The following is a 25,882-nucleotide window of genomic DNA, read 5'->3' on the forward strand; positions in this document are numbered from 1 at the left end:
TAATTGTCCTGCACAGTGCAGCCCCGGATTAAGCCCTATAGAAGCCCTAAGATTTTTGCGCCCCATATATATTTTGACTCTTATGCTTTGTAGAAATGAATGCAGTAAACATTCAAGGAAATTAATCTTTAACAAAAGTATCTACTAATATTTTTGATCCTCATTATGGTGTCAAACCTTGTACAAGGTGAACATATTTGATTCTTTAAATTAGGCAGTGCTAGCTGGTTACATTTTGGGGTTTTACTCATTTCCTAAAAGTGGTTTTTGAATGCATTATGGAGAAGTTATGTTCTCCGCTTATTTTTGCCAATTTGTGTTTATACAAAAGGCCATAAAATAAAAAAAAATATATAATTTTTTTCCAATATGCTTGCAAAAGAAAGCGCGATTTGTAATGAAAATTAAATTTGCTCAGACAGACTAACAATTGAAAGGATACCTACAGTGAAGATATAAAATAAAAGCTTAAAACAGGCCTGTAAAATAACAAAATAAAAATATATAAAACAAAACTTCCCAAATTTTTGGAGCAGGCACGTTCCTGTAAACACAAGTTCTTTATTAGAGATTTGGCACCTTTAAGCTGACTCAGAAACAGAAAACAAACAGAGCAATGATTGCTTACATTTCCCATGATTCGGCTTTCTGGAAAATACACAATTGCCTTTTTTAATTTAAGAAATATACAATATTTTATGTCCTGAACAATTTGTAACTAGAATCTCTGCAATATTGTCCTGTAACATACAACTATATTTATTTACAATTGTCTTACAAATGTATTTACTATTAAGTAATGAAGATGATATTTGTAAAATCACAATAATTAAAGTTTTCCTACTTCAGTTTTGTACATTGCTTGCTGTGGCTGCTTGTTTCAGGCATTGTACCTAGCCTTACAGATGTTTGCATCCATAACAATTAGAACAATGACTTGTATAACCGATAAGTCTATACCTCAAGACTTTTCCATATTTAAAAAGGTGGTAACTGCCACCCCAAAGTCAGTTTTTACTACACCCTTATCATTTTGGAAGCTAAACATAAAACAGTAAGTAAATACATAAAATGTATTTCATCTAATAAAATAATTAGTAAAAAGAAGGCGTAACTGATTCAGCCACTCAGAAGTCAGTAAAAATGCAATCCATGTTAATAGCTCTCCATTTTACCAAATTGCTGAGTGGCGAAATGCGTGATGCAATGAAACAAAATGTAACTATATAAAAAGCATTACACATTTTAATTGTTTCATTGCAACCTATAAAGACCACCTGTCAACTACATAGAATGGTGGCATCCATTTTGTGCACTGAACCCATATTCATGAGAATGCATTCAATCAACACACTAGAACACCACTGAGGCACTTCAGGACTAGTTTCCATTGAATCGACAGACTTCATTCACAGCAATATTGATAAATTGCACAAAATGGCTGCCGGGCAGGACCAAAGTTCTCTGTACAATTCTAGATCACATTTTCTCCTGCTTTAGCTCATAGTGATGCCTCCACAGCAAACCGAGACATTGTTTCATAATTGCAATCTTGTCTTCGGTTTCATACAATTGCAACCTCTGGGAGTATAACAAACACAAAGTCCATGGAAAGTATGTATATGTTAAAGGCAAGTCTACCAAATAGTTCTAGAGTAGGGGGAAGTATTTTGTTCCAACTGAGGAATCTTCATGATGTTTTGCTGGTTATAACGCTGTAGAAGATCCAGCACTTAGGAATTTCTAGATTCTAGTAGATCAAGACGTATTTGTTGTAGAACCACTCACAACCAGGACAAGTTAAAAAGAGGTTGACGTGTTGGCAATAGAGCTCGGCTCACGGGACATATGTATAAAGAGCATCACTTTTTCAGCTTGGAGTCCGTTTCTATGTGTGTTTTGGGATATTTCTTGTGAGCTATATTAAAGAAGTCATCCACTGCATCAAGACATATCAGCCGGTCCTAAGTGAAAAAACACAAACAGCAATATTTCTTGCTCAACATTCTAAGAACAGGAGAGATTACAAAGACTGCATACACAAAAGGGTATTTACCATGATATAAAGGTATCGCTCCGGCAGGTCCCACCCTGTAGGGAAGATGTTAGTATCGTCTGTGAGCCGCAGAAGCAGATCCATCGCCTTCTTCATGTTCTTCGGGTTACTGATTGTGCTTTGCTTTGAAACAGACAGAAGGGACTCTGCTTCTTTTTGGAAACCTGGGACCAAAAAAATAAAAATATCAGATGAATTAGAGATGACTAAATCCTAGATAGAGGATGTATCCTTGGGAACAAAGATGGCGGCAACACAAATGAATGATGCAGTGCACCGAATGTAGAAATATTCTCCTGTGTTTTTCTACATAATACTCTGGACAATATACATAGATAGCAGTGGCTTAACTAGGGTATTTGGAGCCCAGGGCAAATTTGAAAAGGGAGCCCCCCCCATGTGCACGCGGCGAAGACGCGCGCAGCAAAAAATGGGCGTGGTCACTTAAAAATGGGGCGTGTCAACATGACACACCCCTTTATTTTCAAACTGAACATTCCTATCCATATGCACCTTAACCCCAGTAGTACCCCTTATACAGTACCCCCAGTATGCAGTTGTGGTCCCTCTCATGCAGGCCCATAGTAGTGCCCCTTATACAGTATCCCCAGTAGTTGTCCCTCTTATACAGCCCCCAATTAGTTCCCCTTACTCAGTACCCCCAGTAGTGGCCCCCCCAAATGCAGTGCCCCACGTAGTGTTCCCCCTTATGCAGTGCCCCCAGTAGCAGTCCCCACAATGCAGTGCGCCCAGTAGCGGTATCCCCTTATGCAGTGCCCTTTATATAGTGCCCCCAGCAGTAGTCCCCCCATGCAGTTTTCCCAGTAGTGGTCCCCTTATGCAGGCACCCTGTAGTGATCCCCCCTATCTAGTGCCCCCTGTAGTGGTCCCCGCAGTGCCCCTAGCAGTAAGCCCCTTATATAGTGCCCCCAGCAGTAATGTCCCCCCCTCCCATGCAGTGCCCCCAGTAGTGGTCCCCCTGATGCAGGCTCCCAGTAGTGACTCCACCCTATCCAGTGGTCCCTGTAGTGGCCCTTCCTATTATTGCCCCCAGTAGTGGTCCCCCGAGTGCAGTGCCTCTAGTAATAGGCCCCTTTTAGAATGCCCCCAGTGGTAGTCCCCCCCAAGTAGTAGTCCCCAGTAGAGTAGCCCCCCCCCAGTAGAGGTCCTCCCAATGGCACCCCCAGTAGTAGCCACACCTCCCCCAGTAGAGGTCCCCCCAGTAGTAGCCAACCCCTCCCCGTTGTGCAGATAGGTTTAAAAATAAATATATATAAAAATATACTTACCTGATTCCACGCTGCTCCTGCTCCTGTCCGCGATGCCGCTCTCACCCTCCAGTCTGCCCGGGCTGGCGCGCTCAGCATTATGGGACTGATGTCATGATGTCATGACGTCAGTCCCATTACCCACTGCAGGAGCTGGACGGAAGTCTGGCTCTTGCAGTGGGTGCTGCAGCAGTCAATGAGAGTCTATCTGACTCTCACTGGCTGCTGTTAAACACACGCATCGCCGCCAGTGCTGGCGGCGATGCGTGTGTTATGCACAGCCTGATACCGCCTCCTGGCGCTATTGGGCAAGCACTCAGGGGGAGGGAACGGGCTCAGGCGTGCAGCACAGGACCGGCGCTGGATGCCTAGCACCGGTCCTGTGCAAATGTGTAGCGCTGACCGCACTCATTGCGGTCGGCGCTACACTGGCTATCTAGGGCGGGCAGGCCGGTACCGTGGCCGGCGGCGCCCCCCCGCGCCACCGGTCCAACGGCGCCCAGGGCACGAACCCCGCTCGCCCTGCCCTAGTTACGCCACTGATAGATAGTCCTGCACATAGTATCTTACCTGTATGAATGTGTTTATACAGGAGTGGCAGCTTACTATCTGTCGGACTGTCAATGCCACCGATGCTAAGTGTCTTGGACAAATGGATTTAAAACGGCAACAGAAATAAGTGCTAAATCAAGCTGGTTCCAAATATATGTTACCGTTTTAAATCCACTGGCATCTTTGACAAAGTGGCAAATAGTAAATTACCTCATAGGGTTGAACTTAGAGATGGACACAATTCTGTCTGCAGAAGGATCTCGCAACTTAGACTGTGCATGCGTTGGGCCTGAATATGCCACTTAAGGCGATTACGGGTGATTCCGAGTGATATGCAACTTAACCACATCTCCATTTGTGACTGAACTGGTGGTAGAGGGCAGCACTGGGGCGTTGGCATGTTGGATTAGCATTCTGTGGGTGTGTTGGCAGAAATGCAGGACATTCAGGGGTGAGCGTACGCAAAAATCCAGCTGCATGCATTTTCATCTGCTGTCCAAGGAGGAGGCTGGGGCAAATGCCGGCTTCTGGTGCATACTTTCTATATTGATTGGATAGGGCAGTGCGGTTGCATAGATGCCGACAACTGAATACAGGGAGGAATCAGCATTTATTTCCGAAGGTGTAATTGCAATTGCAGAGGCTTTACTTACAACCATGCATTAGTCCCATATAGATAAAGACGATAGAAGCAAAGCTTCTCTCGTCTTCATGTATATCGATCCTGAGCAGTCCCTATTGCTAACTAGGGGAGCTGCAGGAATAGAACAACCGAAATGAAAAGCAGAACAATCTTGGATTTCTATGCACTTGTCAGTTACCTAGATATGGGGAATGTGATGGAAAAATGCGTCAGCAGACGGGCAGCGCCATTTATTGTGACTGTGGACCCACAACCATACAAGCTCTCAGGCGCAAGAAGACTTCACACTTTAGAATTTAACTCACACACATGCTAGTGTTCATTCTAGCACCCTGCACCTGTCACAGCCCGTGCAGTTCCTCTTTCCTGACTGGGGTGTCACACTCTGCTCTGGTGCTTCTAGCACACTCGGTGGATGCAACAAACTGCTGATATACAGATCAGAGTGTGCTAGAAGCACCAGAGCAGAGAGAAAGAGAGTGCCCAGACGGGAAAGAGGAACTGCGCGGGTTGTGTCGAAGCTGGATAATTGGCTGAGACCAGATCAGTTTAAAATGAAATTGCAGCGACGCCATCTTGCGACTGGCCGCAAGACTCCATTTTGGAAATGAGATCGCAAGACGCCATTTTGCGAATGGCCGCCTAAGCTCCATTTTATATAAACTTACCCTTTAGTACATGTGGCGATATTACTATTAGCAACATGCGATTGCATCTTTCATCATTTCTCATACACACATTAATACGCACAATTGCGCTGTTAACTAGTCACATATTAGCGAATGCATAGGACTTTGTATGAAACCACTGTATAATTAGCTTTATGCGCACGCATCTGCCCCAAGTTAGCTAGCGTTCTTATATCAAACCCCGAATACTCATACATTACATATTCACACATAAGGTTTAGTAAGTTCTACAGTATATGATTTAAGTTGGTTCAGTTAGTTTAAATGCTGTGAAATAAAGATATTTGATAACTTAGGTTCTGTACATGATAAGAAAGCAGTGTTTGGGTTCGTACTGATGCGTACTCTTTCAACAGAATTCCGGTACTATCCTTGTGGAGATCGCATCATGCATTTGCAACTTATGGACCACAGAGACTACAAGCAACAAAATGTATATTTTAGGAACAACTGTTAGGATGCAGCAATGAGGGTGGGAAGGGAAGACCCCCAGTTGTTAGAGGCAGGGAGAGTCTATTTGAACCAGCCTGTTAAAAGCTCTGTAACAGATGCTTCTCCCCTGGGAACCAATGACATCAGCAACAAACTCCTCTATTGTCCGTTCTATTCTGGGGGGTTATAAAAATGTGTGCTCAAACGCTGGGTTCTTGTCTTCTTGCTGAATGTTGAATGACGAGGGGTCTCTTGCTGATACCCATCACCGGGTCCGGAAGCTCTGCGTATGTATACTATGCTTGGGTCTGTATATTTCCTTTGCGTCTAATTGTGTCTGGATCAATAGCGTGTAACTGACTGTACTTTTATTTGAATAATACTTTGTGCTTTGGAACCACATGTTCTAAGTCTGGAGTCTCTATTTACTGTATGATTGCGTATGCAAATTAGCGTTATTCTTAGAGTTTTATAGGAAGGATTTTAGAAGGTATAGGCAGGGGTATATAGAAGTTCAATTTTAATATCGTCAGATGTGACAGGTGCAGGGTGCTAGAATAGACACTACATTTGCTGGCATCTGAATGGATGTGGCCGTCAAATCAGGTATCACTCGCACACTTCAGTTTAACACATTTTGAGGGAGATGTATCAAGCAGTGAAATAAGTGTGGAGAAGTTGCTCATAGCAACCATTCAGCTTTGAGGTAGCATTTATTAAGTACAGTCTATAAAATGATAGGGGGTAAATTTACTAAGAATCGTATCTGACAGTGTTTAAAAACACCCCAGGGGGAGATGTACTAAGCTCTGGAAAGTAATAAACTGGAGAGTGATAAACGACCAGACATCACAGCTCCCAACTGTCATGTTACAGGATGTGTTTGAAAAATGACAGTTGGGAGCTGATTGGAGAGTGATAAGCTACCAATCATTTTATCACTTTCCAGAGCTTAGTAAATCTGGCCCTCGGAATTTTTGAAACTAAAGTCACGGATTTGCTAAGAATCGTCTGACTGGCTGAGAGAGGTCCGATTCAGCCAATCAGCACTAAGGGGCAAGAACCCACGCATGAGTCCTGTCATTCTCCAGAAAGCGCTGTAAAGTACAGTATGTCCGTGGGTTTGAAACATTTTTTTTTGTCAAGCCCCCTGGATGCCTACGTGGAGAAAATGACTCACCAGCGCCATGTAGGCAAGTATGTAGTGTGAGTGCGTGCAAATAGTTAAATAAAGGGTTACAATATTTGGTGTGTGTGTCTTGTCTGGACCCGGCTTGCTGGGACCTTTAGTCCCACAGTAAAGAACAATATTAATTACTATCTTTCACCCATTAACCCTGCATCAGGCACAGTTGGCCTGACAGGCGCCACAAAGCTGTTCTCTTTCACCTCTCCACCGCAAGGGGGCACAGGGGCCTGCCCCTCCTAGAACCTTCCTATCTCTAGGTGCGGTTTGAAACCACCCTAGTCAGTTTTCCTGCTACCTGCGTGGAGTGCACCTTCCTGGCCTCTCAGGCTCATTGCGCCCGAACTCGTCCGACTTTTGAAGGTACGCATTTCTTTTTATTTTCTCACAATTTTGTGTATTTTGCTCATTTTATGAATGAAAATTACAAAGGTTGTGGCTACTTTGCTGAAATATGTAGGTTTGTCCAGGGTGGCCTCTTAGACACACTGCACTCAAACTTGTACTCATGTTCGTTCGTTTGAATTGCTTTAAGGTTAATAAATGTGGTTTTGTGAATCAGATTTCCATATATTCTCTCTTTGTACATCCTAATGAAGGTCACTGATCACTTTAAGAGCATTAGAATTAAGTTAATTAGGTGCTAATGACGACTTTATAACAGGCGCCTGTCAGACGCACTGCACCCGAACCTGAGTCCCAGAGGTGCACCTAATGCAGGGTTAACCATGCACACGCTGGAGACGGGTGCAGCAAATCCCAGGGCTAGGGTGACCAGTTTGGGGTTGGTTAAAGCTTTGGCAAGGGGGATCCTGTCATGAGTGTCCCCCCGCTATGGCATTATCCTCCCGCTGGTTGAGCCTGGTGCTGGTCACTAGAATTACAGGGGAACCATACGCCATTTTTTTCCCCGTTTTTCTAGTACCAGTGCGGGCTCAGAGATCCAGGACTGGTTATGCTTTTGGGGGTGACCCCACGTCAATTTTATTTTCAGAATTTGAACCCTTTATTTACACTGTAAATTGCAACACACAGAAGCACTGCACAGATCACACAGATCTGTGCAGTGCTTCAGAACAAACACTCTGATAATGTTTAAAAACATGATAGACCACGGAACAGGGACTTCTATTCATTTATTTTATTCTGCTCTGTATTCTATTGCATTTTTAAACCAGTTTCTTTGTAAATTCATGAGTTGTATTCTTGTCTATGGAAAGTACTCGCCGAGTTGGTACGATGGGCTATTGACTTCTATTTGTGTGTTTGGTCGTCTATTTCTGTGCGGGATCGGGTTTTTGCACCCGTATTTGCTTTTAGTAAATCTCCGAGTTACAAAATCAGGTGAAACTCGCACGGGAATGCAATCCCAGCCAGACACGAGTCTTAGTAAATTTACTCCTAGATAGGAGCTGATTGACTTCTCTGGGCAACTTCTCCATTTTGTTTTTACTGCTTGGCACAGGAGCCCCCCTCATCTTTTCTTACCATCACCTAAAATCTAGTTTACAGCAGAACTCTAGAACTGTGATGGTTCCCGTGAAAATGTCAAAACATAGTGGTTTTCCCAAAGCAGGGGCTCAGATATTACCGTCAGCCGCAGTGAAATGGGCAAGCACATTTAGGTGTTAGAGCCTCACCTGGGTCCTCTTTCATCTGCTTTTGGAGGTCTACTGATGATTATTAAATCTATACAGTCCTCCAACGTAATTATATTTCAAAGTCGCAGCATGATAATGATGCTGAAATGCTATTACATGTGCAGCCTGAAGTATGGTATGGACATGTCAGTAGATGGCCCCAACACAATGTTCTACAGTGACCTTCTCTGCAAAATAGTTTTTGAAAACTTTTTTTTTTTTTTAAAGGTGAAATAAGTTCATTATTATTTAGGCTAACTTCCTGTTACCTACCCAAGTCCTCTAGTATGCGCCTCCACCTCGTTCTCACTTCTCTTCTTGCCTGCCTCAGGGTGTAGATTTCATAGTTGAGTTTTTGCCATTCCTGAATGTTGACCAGAAAAACAACTTTTTGTTATGGAAAGAAATGACGCACAAAACTGACAAATAACAACCAGTGTTTTGACCTCAAATACTTGTTCATAATCATGTTTAGGTCCATTACTAAAATGGTTTCCTCTGGCTGGCTACAATGGAACAACAGACATTATGATCACTGGGATTTACTACTCCCCATCTCACATGTGTTGCATTTAAAAATCTCCAGAACTGTAATATATTAGTTTAAAATTGTATTACTTTCTATGCAAAGTCTACAAATGTGTCTCTCGGTAGCTTATGTTAGAAATTGGAGTGTGCTACTGCGCAGTCTCCAACAAAATGGCCCCTCAAGGGACACTTCAGTACCCTTACCAAGATATCCACTGATACTGTAACTGCACATGCGTGGCGACAGCTTGTTGACTGTGTAGGAGCAATACAGTGGAAGACAATTGTATTCCCCTTAGCTCCTGAGACATCTACCCACATATGACCTCTGTTCCAGCGCCCGCACCAAGACTGCAATACCCGAGACAGACACCGGCTAGTGAGCTGCCTAACCCCTCTCCGCTACAAGTTCCACTGCACACCCTGAGAACTAGTGCTACAGTGAGGATGGCTGTATGAAATAAAATAAACCAAACAACCTGGTTAAGTTCCACTGGACTAGTCGTCTAGATATATAGATATATATATATTTTAGGGGTGAGCGGGTTCGGTTCCGTTCGGTTTAAAAAACCGAATCTTATTGGCTATCAAAAACTCATGACAGCTGATAGCCAATAAGATTCGGTTTTTAGAACCGAACGGAACCGAGTAGAACCGAACCCGCTCACCCCTAATATATATATACACACACACACACACACACACACATATATACACACACTGGTGGTTTTAGCACAACTCTGCTAAGACCACCAACTTGTACACACATTTCAAGCACCTTCTAGATCTTTTCCACAAAGCTTACTCTCCAAATACAAACTCAATCATCTCCATTATGTAATGAATAAAGCAAACTTTATATATTATACTTGCATACATTTTGTTATAGCCCTAAAAGTTTTAAGTGCAAGGAGAACATGCTGGAATCCAAGCACTGGACCTGAAGCGGAGATAAGCGATACATTCCATGCAGCTCACTAATTCAGGGCAGTCACAAGCCCCCCCCCCCTACCCTTGCTGCAAACCAGTGATGTAAGAGAGATTATTTTGTGTTGCTAAACAAAGCACAGCTGGGATTAGAATTAAAAAGTTACATAAGCAACAAAAAAAATAAATCAGAACTGTGAATTATTTCCATATTATTTTGGATTTACACCACACCCTCTGTAGTTGCAGTTTTCAAGTATGATCCCTTAATTATAAAAAGAAGTGTTATGAAATCTGGGGGAGATTCAGAGAAGCCCCGACTGCGCACATTGCGGGTTAGCGCACGAGGGAAAGCCTTGCTCATATTTGCTCGCAACTGCCAAGATTACCTGCATTACAGTATCTTGAAAGTTCCAAACGGAACCTTGCGGACAATTACTTCTCCCACTAAAAAGGAACGCTTTGTGAGAATCTTATGTAAATTTATTATGCTTTTATCAAAGTTGGCTTCTGACAAGGAAGACCCCAGTCCTCAGCATCAGGGCCGGCTCCAGGAGGAGCCGCATCCTGTGCAGAACGGAACTCAAATGCTTGTTAACCCAGCGAGTGGCAAAACCGTGCACATCCAAAAATGGGGAGTGGTCTAATTATCATAAGTCAAGCCTTTAAATGACGCAATGTGGGAACGTGTCCGTATGGCACGCCTCCCATTTAAAGTTAGGCTGGGGGCGAGCCCAGCATTCCTTCAGTAGCTGGGCTTCCCCCAGCCCTCTCCCTGCACTGAATGGATGCCGCACACCATTCCTCTCCTCCGAGGTCTGGAACCACCGCGCAGCTGCAGGGGTGCCCAACCTCCCGACCACCCGTGGGACACTTCGGCCTGGGGATGGAACAGCGGGGCAGTGCCCGAAAAACAGGACTGTCCCGCTGATATCGAGATGTTTGGGAGTGGTGCACCCTTGATGGGGTGGTGTCCCTGTTTGGCCGCACTGGTCGAACGTGGCTCAAGCTGGCCCTGCTCGGCGTAGCTATAGTGAGTGCAGGCTGGGTGCCATTGCTATGGGGCCCAGAGGTTTAGGGGGCCCCAGACCCAGGTCATATTGTTGTGTTTAAAGTTCCAGCCAATGTCCACTAAGCAATTGGGTCTGGCCCTTTGCTCGTCTTGAAAAAAAAAGAAGAAAGGGAGTCTCATCAGCGCCATATAGATAGTAGTCTCTGTTTCTCCCTTTCAGTAAAGCTCACCACTGATATGATGCATCTCATGCACTCCCATTTTGCACTCACAGGCCCAGCAGAGTAAATCAGTGAGCCCGCTACGGTCGGAGAATAGGGTTTTCTACTTCTACTGTAATGGTGCATACACACGGGACGATTAAAATGCTCAATATGAATGATAATGATATTGTCTATCGCCAATGCATGCAGGCCAACTTGGTCGATATTGACCAGGTTACTATAGGGACCCGTGATCAACGGCCATCGTTGGTGGGTTGGTTGTGTGCTGGATGATCGATATCAATCATCCAGCACACCCGGGAGATCGTTCAGCGATACTGTTATCGCTGATGGTCGTCCCGTGTGTATGCACCATAAGACTGAAAAGCTGCCAATCGGGATGGAGCACTAGATAAAACATTACCTAGTGACATTCCATTTTCAGCGAGTGGTGTATACAGTGAATGTTGTAGTGTTGAGTGGGGTGTGTGTAGTGGATGATATACAGAATTTACCTTGTACACCTAGCCTCAATAAGCCAATTTGCGCATGGTGTGAGTGAGCTGCGCTGACTGGTGTAGCATCTATCGCTCGAATGTGCGTCTTAGTTGCAACAAGAAATGATTCCCGTGACTGCACTGAATAATTTTATATACAACGCCTGTATATCTGTGTGCAACAAAGTCAGATATGTACAATGAAATTTGGCACGAAAAAAAAAGCTGCGGTCGCTGCATCGTAGCCCTTTGTATACAGACTCAGTCACACACAGGCGTACAAGTGTCGCATATCAAACTAATCAGAGCAGTCTCATGAAGCTTTGGTTGCATCTAAAAAGATGCTAAGCGCAAGCCAGGTGTCACGGCTCCCGATGCAATGGGATGGGCAGTTTGGCGTGACTGTAGCAATAGTGTATGAGAACACATTTGTAATCTACTGGGGCACTAATGTGGCATGATCTGAATTTGGTGGCATTGCATTGTGGCAAAACATGAACTGTGGACACTATAATGTGGCATTATATGAAATGGAGGCACTACAATGTGGCATAATATTATTAACCGTTACTTATAAAGCACCAGCATATTCCAGTACGCTTTGCAATATGAACTGAGCACTGGATTGTGGCATAATATGAACTGGGGGCACTACAATATGGCATAATATGTACTGGTGAAACTGTGGTATCATATGAACTGGGGGAACTTTATGGCATAAAGTCTACTGGCAGCACTATAATATAGCATATTTGAACTGGAGGCACTACGATGTGGTACAAGATGAACTGGGGACACTGGGCCTGATTCAGACCTGCTCACGAGCGCTATGCGCACATGAGTGGGTCGATGTTTGGCCACTGCGCATTTGCACACCGGAGCCGTCTCCGACGTGCGCATGCTCAAGACTCGGCTAGCGACGGGCACTCTGTCGCTCCGGGTCTTGCACCAAAGGGGGGCAGCTGTCAATTTTGATTGACAGCTCGCATCATTTTGGAGGCGGGCAGGGGGGGTGGCTGGCCAAAACGGAGGCATTCCCGACGGAACGCCTGCCATTTGGGGACGGCCCCACTGACATCACGAGTGATGTCAGTGGTGAGCCTCTGGCTCTATTAAGAGCCAGAACCTCACTGAGGCTTACGGGAATGAGACCCTACTGCAAGGGTCTCGTCGCAAGCCCCGATGGTCACGATGGTTGAGACCATCGCGACCATCATCTGGCCGCTCGCAATAGCTGTGGGTGGTCTCCCACAGCTATGCGAGCGGCCAGGAGGCTGCACCAAAGAAAAAAAAAAATACAAAAACCACGCCCTGATTCAGAACGAGCGCTCTTTCAGAGCGTCCAGCTCTGAATCAGGCACACTGTGTGGTATAATGTGAACTATGCTACTACCATGGGCGTAATACAGAGGGTGCAGGGGATGCTGTTCTTATGGGGCACAGGCTTAGGGGGGGCCCGGACCCAGGTCATATAGTTGTCTAAAATGTTCCTGGAATTGCCCGCTAAGCAATTGGCCAGTTGACTGGCCTGAAAACTCATCAGTGCTCATATAGGTGGTGGTCTTGCTCTCCCGCTCAGTAAAGCTCCACACTGATATGATCCATTTCTCGTGCGCTCACTTCATCCTCACAGGCACAGATGAAGTATTCATTGAGCTCGAATAGGCTTCTTCTTGATTACAACCTTTGTAAAGTAAGCTGGGGATGTAGTGAGCAATGTGGCACAATATGAACTTGGCGCACTTCAATGTGCCATAATAATGGCAATGAAAAACGGGGCTGATCTTGGGGATTTTGTTTCGCCTGCCTGAGGCAGATGAAACACAATCCCCGATAAGCGACAGCTTTAAGGGCTTTTTTGTTAACCCCTGTCAGATCAATTAGCAGTGGAAAACTACCGCTGCTAATTGGATACCGGCCATCATGTGGGTAAGGTATTTGTCCTTTTGAGTATCACAGTGTCAGACACAAATTTCGTATATGACTCACATTCATGGGAACCATGAGTATTACCCCAAATAGAATTATGTTTAATTTTATTTGATTCACTATTGTAGTTCCTGCTACAACATCATTAACATATAAAAATTAGTTGACTATTTGCTATGCTTTGCAAACTATTTATATGGATCAGTGTACTGTTTGCACTTGGATGTGTATGTTATGCATTTGCTTTTCGATATACTGTATTTTTTGTCAACTATTCAAAATTAAAAAAAATAGAATTACAGTGTCAGACACTCTCTCTAATGGATTTTCAAATACATTTTAGAAGTGTTCCTATCAGCGTTGGAGCGTACTTTTCTTTTTACAGACAACTAGTTTCTGAAAGCCAGGGAAACCCCATTAAGTGCACAGCATTGTTAAAATGCAAAAAATAAGGCTGTCGAAACAGTAGAAGTTAGCAGTAGAAAATGGCAAATTATAACCTATCCGGATAGGAAACCAATTTGTGCACCATCCAGCACAGTTCAACTCCTCTCATTTATTATTGCCGGCAAACAAAATGTCTGAGATTAGAAATGTTCTAAATCTGCGCAAGAAAATTACTGTAGCCAGGCATACAAAATGTCAGCATAGACTATCCAGCAAAAATTAGCTATGAACTTAAATGAATACATCCCGAAAAAGATCTGAGAGCGAAACGCGTTGATCTCGCTGGACTAGTTTGAAATATTGTCAGATTATATTTTCACACCTGCCTGAGAGATTGCGACCACCATCACACTCATACTTGTGGCTTAGCGGCGCTTCCCCAGGTCAGAGAGTTGGTTCTCTGGAATCCAATCAGTGGGCACTGACTCAGTGAATCAGGTCCTTTAAGTGGTAACTAAGGGCCTGATTCAGAGCCGGACGCTCTGACCAGTGCGCTCGCTCTGAATCAGGGCCCTCCTCCATGAAAATGGAGTGGCCTCCTGGCCGCTCGCATAGCTGTTGATGACCATCCACAGCATATGCGAGCGGCCATGATGATGGTCGCGATGATCTTGACCATCGCGACCATCGGACTTGCGACGGAGACCCTGCGGTAGGGTCTCCCTGCCACAAGCCCTGGAGTGATTTTGGCTCTATCAGTGATGTCAGTGGGGCCGGCTTCAGATGGTAGGCGTTCCCATGAATGCCTCTATCTGGCAGGCACGCCCCCGGCACGCCCACCAAAGGGGGCATGCTGTCAATCAACATCGACAGCACGCCCCCTTTGGTGCGAGACCCGGAGCGATGGAAAGCCCGTCGCTCCCCGGGTCTCGCGCATGCGCACGATGGAGCTCCCTCCGTCGTGCGCATGCGCAGTGGGGAACATCAACCCGCTTGCGAGCGGGTCTGAATGACCCCCTAAGGCTGCTCATCGGAAAGAAAAACAGAAGTTTAATTTTACCATATACCGGGACTTGAACTACCCTTGGAGGGCATGGTCTTTATCCATCATGTAGTTGGAAATTGGATGTATGCTATTCTTGCTTTTCCAATCATTGGGGAAGTAAGAATAGATGCTAATCATTTTACCAATGTGATGTGCAATATTCCAAAGTAAAAAAAAACATTGGGGGAGATGTATCAAGCAGTGAAAAGAGTGGGCAAGTAGAGAATGCCCATAGCAACCAATGAACTTCTACCTGTCATTTTATAGAATGTACTTAATAAATGCTAGCTAAAAGCTGATTGGTTACCATGGCCAACTTCTTCACTGCTTGATGCACCTGACCGTTTGTTTCATATTATTGATACGCTTTGAACCAGCTCCCAGCATCTGTAACTGTTACACTGTATCTCATAGAAAATGTTTAGTTTTATGAAGGGGATCTGGTCTAAAGATCTACAGTAAAAAGGTAGACAACGTCTAGATAGACACCAGGTGTTAGACAGTGAATAGGTTGACAAGAACAGAAGGTCAACAGGTACTAATGGTCGACAGGGTCAAAAGGACGACATGAAAATGGTCGACACATGCTTTTGTGTGGTTTTTTTAGGGATAGGTTTAGGCACTAACCCCGACGGTTAGGGTTAGGCACCAGGAGGAAGGGTTATGGTGAAGATTATGGTTAGAAAAAAACAAAATATGTGTCAAACATGTTTGTGTCAACCATTTACATGTTGACCGTTTGACCCTGTCAACCTTACATGTCAACCTTTAGTGTGTCGACCTTTTGTCCCTGTCGACCTATTGACTGTAACATCTGGTGTCTATCGAGAGCTGGTCTACCTATTTACTGTAGATATTTCAATCCACATCCTTATGAAGTATACACTAAAAGCTTTAATTATTTTAACAATTTCTGCAGAAAAATGTTGGTTTTGTGTGTATTGTTGATGTTATAAGAGCTCATTTAAATTTATGTAATAATAATCACCGCAATTTAACCTTAAAGCAGAGCCATTAATTTGTATGCGTTAATTTCTTCTGTTCGATGCGTTGCGAGCAAGTGTCTCACTCCCGTGCAGCGGGTTTTAGAGTTTTTTTTCTATTATTTGAAAATGCACCAGGATCACAATGTAATTACTAGTGCTACTATATTACTAAACCCTGGCCAAATAGTGTGATTTATCCCCATACGGCGGGGACCCCTTACACAAAGCAGAAAACTCCGCTGCTCTCCACCCACCTCAGAGTCTTTTTCCAGCTGGCGTCTGGTCTGAATCCATGTGTGTAACAACCGATCGTCCACAGCCTCTGTGTGAGACAAGTCGTGAGGGGAGCTCCATAGGTTTCTCTCATCGTCGTGGATCATTGAATAAGTCTGTATGTGGTTGTTATTGCTACAAAGAAAAAAGTGCAGAGAATACATTTAATGCTGAATGGATTATATTATTAGGGCTCTACATACTAAAATGTGCGTTTTTAGGAGTGGAGATGTTGCCCATAGCAACCTGATTCTAGCTATTAGGGTGCTAGTCAAATAAGTAGAATCTGATTATTTGCTATGAGCAACATCTCCACTACTAAAAACCCACACACTTTAGTATATACCCCTTAGTATAGAATTAAACCACCGCAATTCAGAGCAGTCTTCTGGGACATTCCATTTAGGGGTCTATTTACTAAGCTGTGTTAGGAGATAAAGTGAACGGTGATAAGGTACCAGCCAATCAGCTCCTAACTGCCATGTCACAGGCTGTGTTTGAAAAATGGCAGTTAGGAGCTGATTGACTGGTACCTTATCACTGCTCGCTTTATCTCCTAACACTGCTTAGTAAATAGACCTCTGAGAGTGCCATGGGTAATTGTTAAATCCACTGGGTAGTCAGAGCATGGCATGGGAACATTGTAACGCCGCAATGCCACAGCCAGCTGGTGAATAGCCAGTGGGTAAGGCACTCTCAGAGGGTTTACAAACAAATGCCAATATCAACAAGCCCAGTTACTTGAATTTGATTGGCTAAGAGACATATCTGGGCCAATTCCGTGTCATACACAAGTTGGTCACATTGCGAGCTTGGAAACAAATGCAGATCCCTGGCCGACCGTATTCAGAGATTGTCACAATTATGTGGACACACAGCCCCTAGCTATAATCTGACCAGTCTCTGTGTACACTCACCTCCCTTACACCCCCCGGGACATCTGGGGTAAATTTACTAAAGGTTGATTTTAATAGATTGAAAAAAAAAAAATGAAAAAAAAAAAAAGGGGATCGATCAAGTTTCAGGAGCTAAATCGCATATCTACTAAAGCTGCATATACACACACAACGATTTTGTTACCAACGATTTTCTGAACGATTATCTGTCAGATTTTTTAAAGTGTAATGAACAATTTTTTTGAACTACAAACGATTTTTCCATATTCCCTTAATGAAAATCGTTGGTCAGTCTGACTGAACTACAAACGTGAACGCGCATGAACAATTATCGTTCATCGTTTGACTCAGAAAGTGAACGATTTTTTCAAACAATTATCGTTAAACGATATTGTTTAACGATAATCGTTCAAAAAATCGTTGTCTGTGAATGCAGCTTTAAAAATCAATACACAACATCCATGCTGAACGATTTTAATCAAATAAAATAAACCTTTAGTAAATGTACCCCTTAAGCTGCAAACACACACAACGATTTAGTAAATGAACTATTTTAGTAAATTTTTTCGGGGGAAAAATTAACGAAAATCGTTTACTAAAATCGTTCATTTACTAAATGTAATGAGCGATTTTTCTGAACTACAAACGATTTTTGCATATTCCCTTACTGAAAATCGTTGGTCAGTCTGACTGAACTACAAACGTGAACGCGCATGAACGATAATCGTTCATAGTTTGAACTCAGAAAGTGAACGATTTTTTCAACGATTGAACGATATCGTTAATGATAATCGTTCAAAAAAATCAGTGTGTGTATGCACCTTAAGCCTTAGGGCAAGCGCTCAATTACAGCCCAGTTGCATCCTCTCAGCTGCGACAACTCTGCATCCCTCTCTGTTGCGTTTGCTCGGCTACGTGGCATGTGCTGTGCGGCAAACTGCAAGATCCGACCGCAAAATCAACTTGCATACAATACTAAATCAGTCCCATTTTGCATTGAGAATTTGTCATAGGCAGCTGTATGGTTTATATGTGAGATTATTCATATGTAACATTTTAAAATGGATGTAGCAACAGTATTATGGGTTAGTATACAAAGAAATGACACCATCCAGCAGGTCCACGTGCTATTATGCTAATAATCTCAGCACTCTTATAGTCACTGTAGCATTAGAAGTCATCCCACAAACAATCAGACCGATTGCTTGCTGGGCCGGTGGCCCTCTAAGCCGCCAGGCCCCATAGCAAGCGCACTCTTTGCACCCTCTATAGTTAAGCCACTGGCCAGCGATCAGAGTAACCTGTTACATGCGGCAGTAGAGCCAGCCATACAAACTGCAGTGTAGGTAGTACTATATGCAGGGCTAGCAATCAAAGTAAGCCGTCAGATGCGGCAGTAGGGCCTGCCATACATAGTGCAGTCATTGCGCTATAAGACCTCATACGGCCTCTGGTTTTGCAGTGCACCAATGCAACGGTGTTGGAACGCAGTAGCACGCCTGCGTTCCCCCGACTACCGCCCCCTGTCACCACTAAACGACACTTCCCGTCAATCACTCTGCCATTGTCTGAGTATCCTCTGCATTCACAGTACCGAGCGCTGTGGCTAGTTTGCGCATGCACAGTACGCAACAATCGGTCGATTGCGTGCATATAACAGACTGCGTCCCTTGCTGAATGAGTCCCTGAATCTCTCACATAGAGGGGCAGGATATAAGCAGAGTGTTGTCTGGAGGTGCAGAACCCCTTCAAAATGTTGAGAAATCAACCTGAACCTGCGCATTGAGTTTACATTTTTATTAGAGATGTGCGGGTCTGGATTTCTGAAATCCGAAAACACACGGATTTAGGGATTCCGGAGAAGAACCGGGTCAAGGTTCAGATTCATTTTTGTGACCCGGTTTGAGAGTCCCGGTTTGGAACTCGGATTTAAAAATCGAACATGGGTTTTGGTTTTTAAAATTTTACCTGTTTATCGATTTTTAGCAATTTTCAGCCAAAACCAAAACCCGAAGATGAATCAAGATCAAAAACAAAACAAAACAAAACATGGGGGTCCATGCACATCTACAGTATAAATTTTATTTTATCCAGTGCAACAAAAATATGCATTGTTAGGTGTCCCTATTTCTGTTTTTCATGACAGATACCATTAAGTATTCTGAATTATATTGTGTCTGCCTACAATGCCCCGTTCTGGTATCCAAAATGGTACACAGATTTGGAAAAATTAATTATTAATAAAAAAAATAAAATAATAATAATATTATTATTATTATTAATAAAGTGCAGGCATTAATAACAATATAAAATTCAACCCTAAACAGTATGGCAAAGTTGTAATATTATAATGGCAAGAACGAATCATACCCCCATCCAAAATTACACATCATATCTTAGTTTTAGTTATGGAAAACTACAGTATAACAGAGTCACACGCTGATCAGAATATTCCCCGCAGCATCCAATCAGCGTGAACCAGTGAGGGATCCAGTCTCAGAGCTTGCGCCATGCTGTGAAAATGGCAATTTCAGAGAAGAAAAACTCTAAACTGGAAATGCTTCCAAGTAACTTAAAAAAAATCTTTGCATGGTCCCAACTGGGCAACATTATGTTGCTGCACTGCAGAAGGTGTCACCTACTGGTAGTCGTTACCTAGCAAAATACAAACACAGCTGGTGTTTGCTCAAGGGTTGATGGAAATGGCTACTGCATACAAACAGAATACCCTGTTAGCAGAGATAAACTGTACTGAAGATGTGTGAAAATCAAAGATTGCTTTCAATATCGAGAGCATTTACTTGCTACTAGAATGCATAGCGTCAGATTGTTTTATTTTATTTAGTTTTTTTAAGATAAAACATTTTCAGCTAACGGTCAGCAAAGACTGTACAACTAATATAAAAGGACGATCGACCCGAAAAAACAAAATCACTTTGCACTTATAATCCACATTCATATTTTTCTGATCATAGAGGAATTGTTCCTACTCACCACACACATCTGGTCTATCCAAAATATCTTAACAGAGGACCATAGATTGCATGGATAATTACAGCTATAACGAAGATACATAAAATAAGAACTATTGTGAGATTCTCAGTTATGTCCGGTTAGTGAAACATTTTAAGCATTTGTTTGTGAATGACACAAAATTGTGTTTTTAGCAAACTGGGTTTTTTTAGTACTTTTGGCCACGTGCAAAGTCTAGCTGAAGTGGGACGCAGTTTCTCCAGTATTCCCTGCACAGACATAAACACATATCTTCACCTGCATGCACTCTTTGCAATGTGCCTACTCTATATTCGTTTAGTTATTACGAGCGTTAACTTTTTTTTGTAAACAAATTACTTTTAAAACCAGTAGGTAAGGGGACCTTGACTATACTAAATATTTGGCAAAGTGTATTTTGTTTATTCTTTTAATTTACATTTTCAAGTATAAGTGCAGAGTTTATCGCTTCAGAAGCATTACAGGCAATATATTTTCATATAAAGTCAAATAGTATATAAATATTTATAAAAAAACAAACCGTTTATAAATATGTATTTATTCATCTGATTCACACAGTATAATACAATAAAATAAGTGTTTACAGAGTCAGGTTACAAAGAGACATTGGTTGGAGGTTATTTTACCCTAAAAAAATAAATAATAAAAAAAAAAAAATACCAGCGAGCAATAAAAGTAAAAAAAAAAAATATTCTGCCATAACGCAGAGGAAAATAAATTTAAAAATGGGTAAAAAGTCATATCATGCACATCCCTATGATCATGGCCCACAGGAAGGTACAACCCCTTTAAAACCTGTGTTTTACAGAACATAATTCACATCCATCTAGTCCTATCAATTCCTGTAATTTGGGGCATCTCATTTAATCTCATGTGACAACCCCCTACAGCTATATCTTTATTTAACAGATCAGCGATTACTCTCAGATGAAAACGTCCACCGTCATTGCTGCAGGTAATGCACAAAACCACTCTGCCTTCTGGACAGTGCAGCTGGGGGTGTGCAGGCTATGAAGACCACTAGATTGAAATATAAAAAAGAATTGTAGGAATAGTGGCTGGAAACTAATGTTATAGAATAGCTCTGTAAGGTGCTTTTTTTCTTTAACTTGACCAATTTGCATTTATCTCATACTAGCTGGGATGCCAGGCGTTGCCCAGGTTGAAGACTGGACCCTGAAATACACCTGCAGACTTAGGGCCTGATTCAGAGCTGCTCGTAAGCGGCCGCTCGTTCGTTCCGAGCGATGTTTGCCCAACTGCGCATGCGTACGGATCGTAATACGCATGCGTGAACCAGTCAGTGCGGCCGAAAATAGTTTGTTCGCTAAATAGCGAATGCCTGCTAATATGAGTGACAGGAGGAGGCGTATGTGGGTGGTAACAGGGGAAGGTGCTTGAAAACGGGGAGGGGAGATCAGAACGCAGGCGTGCTTAAAGGTCAAAACGGGCGTTTTATGGGTGTGCATAATTAATACAGCAGCGTCACTGACCACGTCACTGGGTTATTTTATAGTCAGAACTGCTCGCAAATTTGTGGTAGGAAAAACCAACCACAAGAATAGCGAGCAGTTCATACGCTGGTCGATGTACTCGATTAATCTAATAAATAGCAGACATGACGTATGATGCGAGCGGCCAGGGGGCGTTTTTATCCAAAAAACGACCGCATGTTTTGTTCGCTCGTTCAGACATAGAGGCGGCAACAGAACGCAAAGAGCGAACGGTTCATTTGAATAGCCACCCCCTTTTTCTGAACGAGCGAGCGCTAATAGTGAACGGCTCTGAATCAGGCCCTTAGTTTACTCTACATTGTCCTCCCCTATAACTCCATTCCATTTATTCTGAAAAGTACCCCACTATTTGCTGCATGCATGCAAATAGTGGCATAACTACCGTGGGTGCAACTGCTATGGTGCCCAAGCTGCCTATGTGGCCCGCTGCTCCTCCTGCACCCAGTGACGCACACTAGGTGGATTACAATTGGCGCACTGGCAGGCAGACAAGGAGAGGCAGTGCCTTCTGCGGCGAGGTAAATCAGATCTCGTGAACCTGCAGCCAATCAGCAGTTGCAGCACCTAATTGGCTCATGACCAGCACCAGATTCAAATTGTGCCAGCGCTGTCTGTCCATGTCTGCCACTGCCTGTTCATGCACCAGCTGTAATTAGCTGGTGGCCCAGCACCAAATCCACACCTGCTGGCTGCTGATGGCACACAGAGGGAGGAGAGAGGTTGCTGGAGGGACACAGGGAGGTGAATTGCTGAGGCGGGGTGCATAATGTGTAAAAGGCATTATTGTGCGGCATAATGTGTAAAGGGCACTACTGTGAAAGGGACACTACTACTGTACAGAATAATGTGTTATACGGGGCACTACTAGTATGTGGCATCACTGTGTTGCATAGTGTATATAGGGCACCACTACTGAGTGTATAAGAGGTACTACTGTTTGGCATAACATGAATGGGCTCTGCGTGGCGGCAAATGTATGTGTTTTTTTTACCTCTGGGGGTGCCCTTTTAAGATCTTGCTATGTGGCCCACAAAGTTCTAATTATGCCCTTGCATGCAAACACAGAGGGCTGACTAATATAAATGGTCACTTTAAAAAGGACTAACTCTGGATTTGATATAAACTTGCAGGAGTCAAAGTTTGACACTTGCTCAGACTGTGTGGATGAAAGGATACTTTTGTAACTTTTACACTGGTTTTTGGCAGACTGCCAATTTCCTCTTGAGCCAGCCCCAGAACCTGTGTAATTTAAGAGAGCCCCCATTTTTTAGGGATTGTGTGACAGTGTGTGTGCCCTGACGAAGTTCAAACCTAGGCAAAAACCTAATCCTGGTAAAACTACATCACCATGCCAAATTCGGAGGAGCTAGGCCCAAAACTCTGGACATGCATAAACGACAAATAGACAGACAGACACGCTTTCTCGTTTATTATATAGGATTACAGATTAGCCCTGGACCAAGCCTTGTCACTAGACATTGGCCCAGTCTCTTTTCAGGTATGCAGTAGACAGCTTCGTTAAGCATTGACATCCTATGCAAGAATACCGCTTCCTCAATTTTCTGCCTATTAACAGAGGATAGACTCCAAAAATAAAGCAGCCAGTGCAGATATTAGTAGTTACGTACAGAGTCTACTTCTTGTGCTGGAAGTGGGTGAACACTGGTGGTACGCTGGAGGTTTTGGGTCTCAGAATTAAATTACATTTGCCCCTTACAGTCCTGTCAGCTAATGGGGCTTTACTTTTATGTTACCCTAGGACGTTCGCGATTCCGGCGGTCAGGATGCCGATATCCCGATGTCCATCGGGATTTCTGCATTATGCCCGTGCGGCGGGGTTGCGGCATCAGTATTTTTTGGACTGCCAGCAACCCGTCCGCATAATAATTGCATCCCCTTAAATGTGCAGGACCTAACAACAGAAACAGGCATGAGGGGAGATAAAGGTGGATCTACTGTATCAAACTTTCTAAAGAGGACAAGTTGAGAAGGTTCCCATAGCAACCAATCAGCATCTAGCGGTCATATAAATCATAGTTAGAAGCTGATTAGTAGTAATGAACAACTCCTCCCCTGTATCTCTTTCAAAGTTCTGATACATCTACCTATCCTGTGTTATGTCTATTGGTAAGCTCTGGGCATTGTTTTACAGTTTAAGTCGTGGTAGGCAATTATGTTACAATAAGCCCAATTTATTTTTACATGCCTATCTGTCTGAGTTTCCTTGTCAACAGCGAGAAGCCTGGATGGCTGACACAAAAGCTAATATTTATAACCGGCTCAGTGTACAGCAGATAGGGCAGCAGGGGATATAATACAGGAGATTATGGAAGGTGTTGGTTTACGGGCACTAGCCCTGAAGGGAGCACACTGACCTCCTCCATAGCTCCAGATTCTTCTTTATGTGCCACAGAGCAGAAATAAGTAGGGTTATGTGCTGCGGTCCGCTCTTTACCAAGGCCCCCACCCTGGAGAATAATAATAATAATAATAATAATAATATAAGAGGTGGGGCAGAGGCTGGAGTCCATGGCTAATCCCTCTTTTGTGGTCTTTTTTTCCCCCTCGCACACGCACAACCTGCTTCTTCTGCTGTTGCTGTAAGGGCAGCAAATAGTAAAAATGGAAGACCCTTATCAGCAACAGGTAGTGTTTGTGTGCCGGGGTGTTGGTAGGTAATTAGGGGAGGAGTGCGAGTCTGGGTGCTGCTGGGGTGTTGGCAAAAAATGCAGGGGTGGAGAGAGTGAGTCTGGGTGCTGCTGGGGCGTTGGCAGTAAATGCAGGGGTGGAGAGAGTGAGTCTGGGTGCTGCTGGGGTGTTGGCAAAAAATGCAGGGGTGGAGAGAGTGAGTCTGGGTGCTGCTGGGGCGTTGGCAGTAAATGCAGGGGGGGAGAGAGTGAGTCTGGGTGCTGCTGGGGTGTTGGCAAAAAATGCAGGGGTGGAGAGAGTGAGTCTGGGTGCTGCTGGGGCGTTGGCAGTAAATGCAGGGCGGGAGAGAGTGAGTCTGGGTGCTGCTGGGGCGTTGGCAGTAAATGCAGGGCGGGAGAGAGTGAGTCTGGGTGCTGCTGGGGCGTTGGCAGTAAATGCAGGGGGGGAGAGAGTGAGTCTGGGTGCTGCTGGGGCATTGGCAGTAAATGCAGAGGGGAGAGTATGTGTTTGGGTGCTGCTGAGGTGTTAGTAGAGAATGTGGGAGATGACTGGGTGCTGCTGGGGTGTTGGTACTGAATGTGGGTTAGGATGTGTGTATGTGAGTGTTGCTGAGACTGGGGTGTTAGTAGTGAATGTGAGCAAGGGGGTACCAACAACTATCTCGCCTCTGGGCTCCTGATAAGAACTTACACTCCTGTAAGGCAGAATATACTGTACAATTTAAAATGTATGGCAAGTGTTGTCTACTACAAGGAAATTTTACACTTGTCAAACCTGGGGAAACTCTCAGACATCATAAATTAGAATTATATATAAAAAAAAAAAAAAGCAGAAAATTAAAATGTAACTACTATAGACTGAACTCAAAACTTAACATTTTGAGTCCAGAGACGAAATTAATGTAAGGGCTGATTTCGATTGTACATGAGCTACTACATGCGTTACGTTTATAACGTCCAGTTACAGGAGACTGATTACGCTCACACCTCCATAGGCTGCTTGGGAGAGGTTAGGTTTAGGGTGCAGGGAGGGAGGGTTAGGTTTAGGCACTAGGGGGGGAGGTTAGGTAATGGCTGCAGGGAGGGAGGGTTCGGGGTTAGGTTAGCAGTACTTACCTTTAGGCATCGGCATTGTAACCTGGTCGGGATGCCGGAGTTGCGAGTCTGACAGCCGGGATCCCGAGCACCAACATCCCGTGCCCATCTCCCCAGAAATATACACAAAAAATAATTGCTTGGAAGTATAAGGATGCTAAATAGGTCTACTTTGTACAAGGTAGCATCCGTGTGCACGTGTGAATATAGTCGAGAGTTCAAAAAAAAAAAATGGAGTCAAGTTGATATTTTTATCGGTTTTAGACCACTTACATGGTTGTCATGGAGACCGGATGACAATAATAATAATAATAATAATAATAATAATAATAATAATAATAATAAATAAATGTATTAAGTGACTTCTGTCAATCACTGTGCACAGCAGCACGGCCATATATTGTGGGTCGGATGCATCCAACAATGTTGACGGATCTAGTGATTTTCACCATCTGCGCATGCGT

At 43.7% G+C, this 25,882-nt stretch overlaps 1 protein-coding gene across 4 annotated transcripts in view; it reads right to left on the bottom strand.

Moving 5' to 3' along the window:
* Positions 1–541: 541 nt before the first annotated feature.
* MREG (melanoregulin) overlaps positions 542–25,882 on the bottom strand; it is a 98,138-nt gene continuing 72,797 nt past the window's right edge. For all 4 annotated transcript variants that reach the window (XM_088449927.1, XM_088449926.1, XM_088449928.1 and 1 more), the window contains 4 exons: positions 16,235–16,388; positions 8,740–8,830; positions 2,057–2,220; positions 542–1,964 (listed from right to left, as the gene is read on the bottom strand). In XM_088449927.1, coding sequence (XP_088306053.1) covers positions 1,863–1,964; positions 2,057–2,220; positions 8,740–8,830; positions 16,235–16,388 — 511 coding nt within the window. In that variant the 3' untranslated portion in view covers positions 542–1,862. The remainder of the gene's footprint in view (positions 1,965–2,056; positions 2,221–8,739; positions 8,831–16,234; positions 16,389–25,882) is intronic.

The sequence above is a fragment of the Taudactylus pleione genome, unplaced genomic scaffold, assembly GCF_031769625.1.
Source record: "Taudactylus pleione unplaced genomic scaffold, aTauple2 ptg000500l, whole genome shotgun sequence".
Lineage (NCBI taxonomy): Eukaryota > Metazoa > Chordata > Amphibia > Anura > Myobatrachidae > Taudactylus > Taudactylus pleione.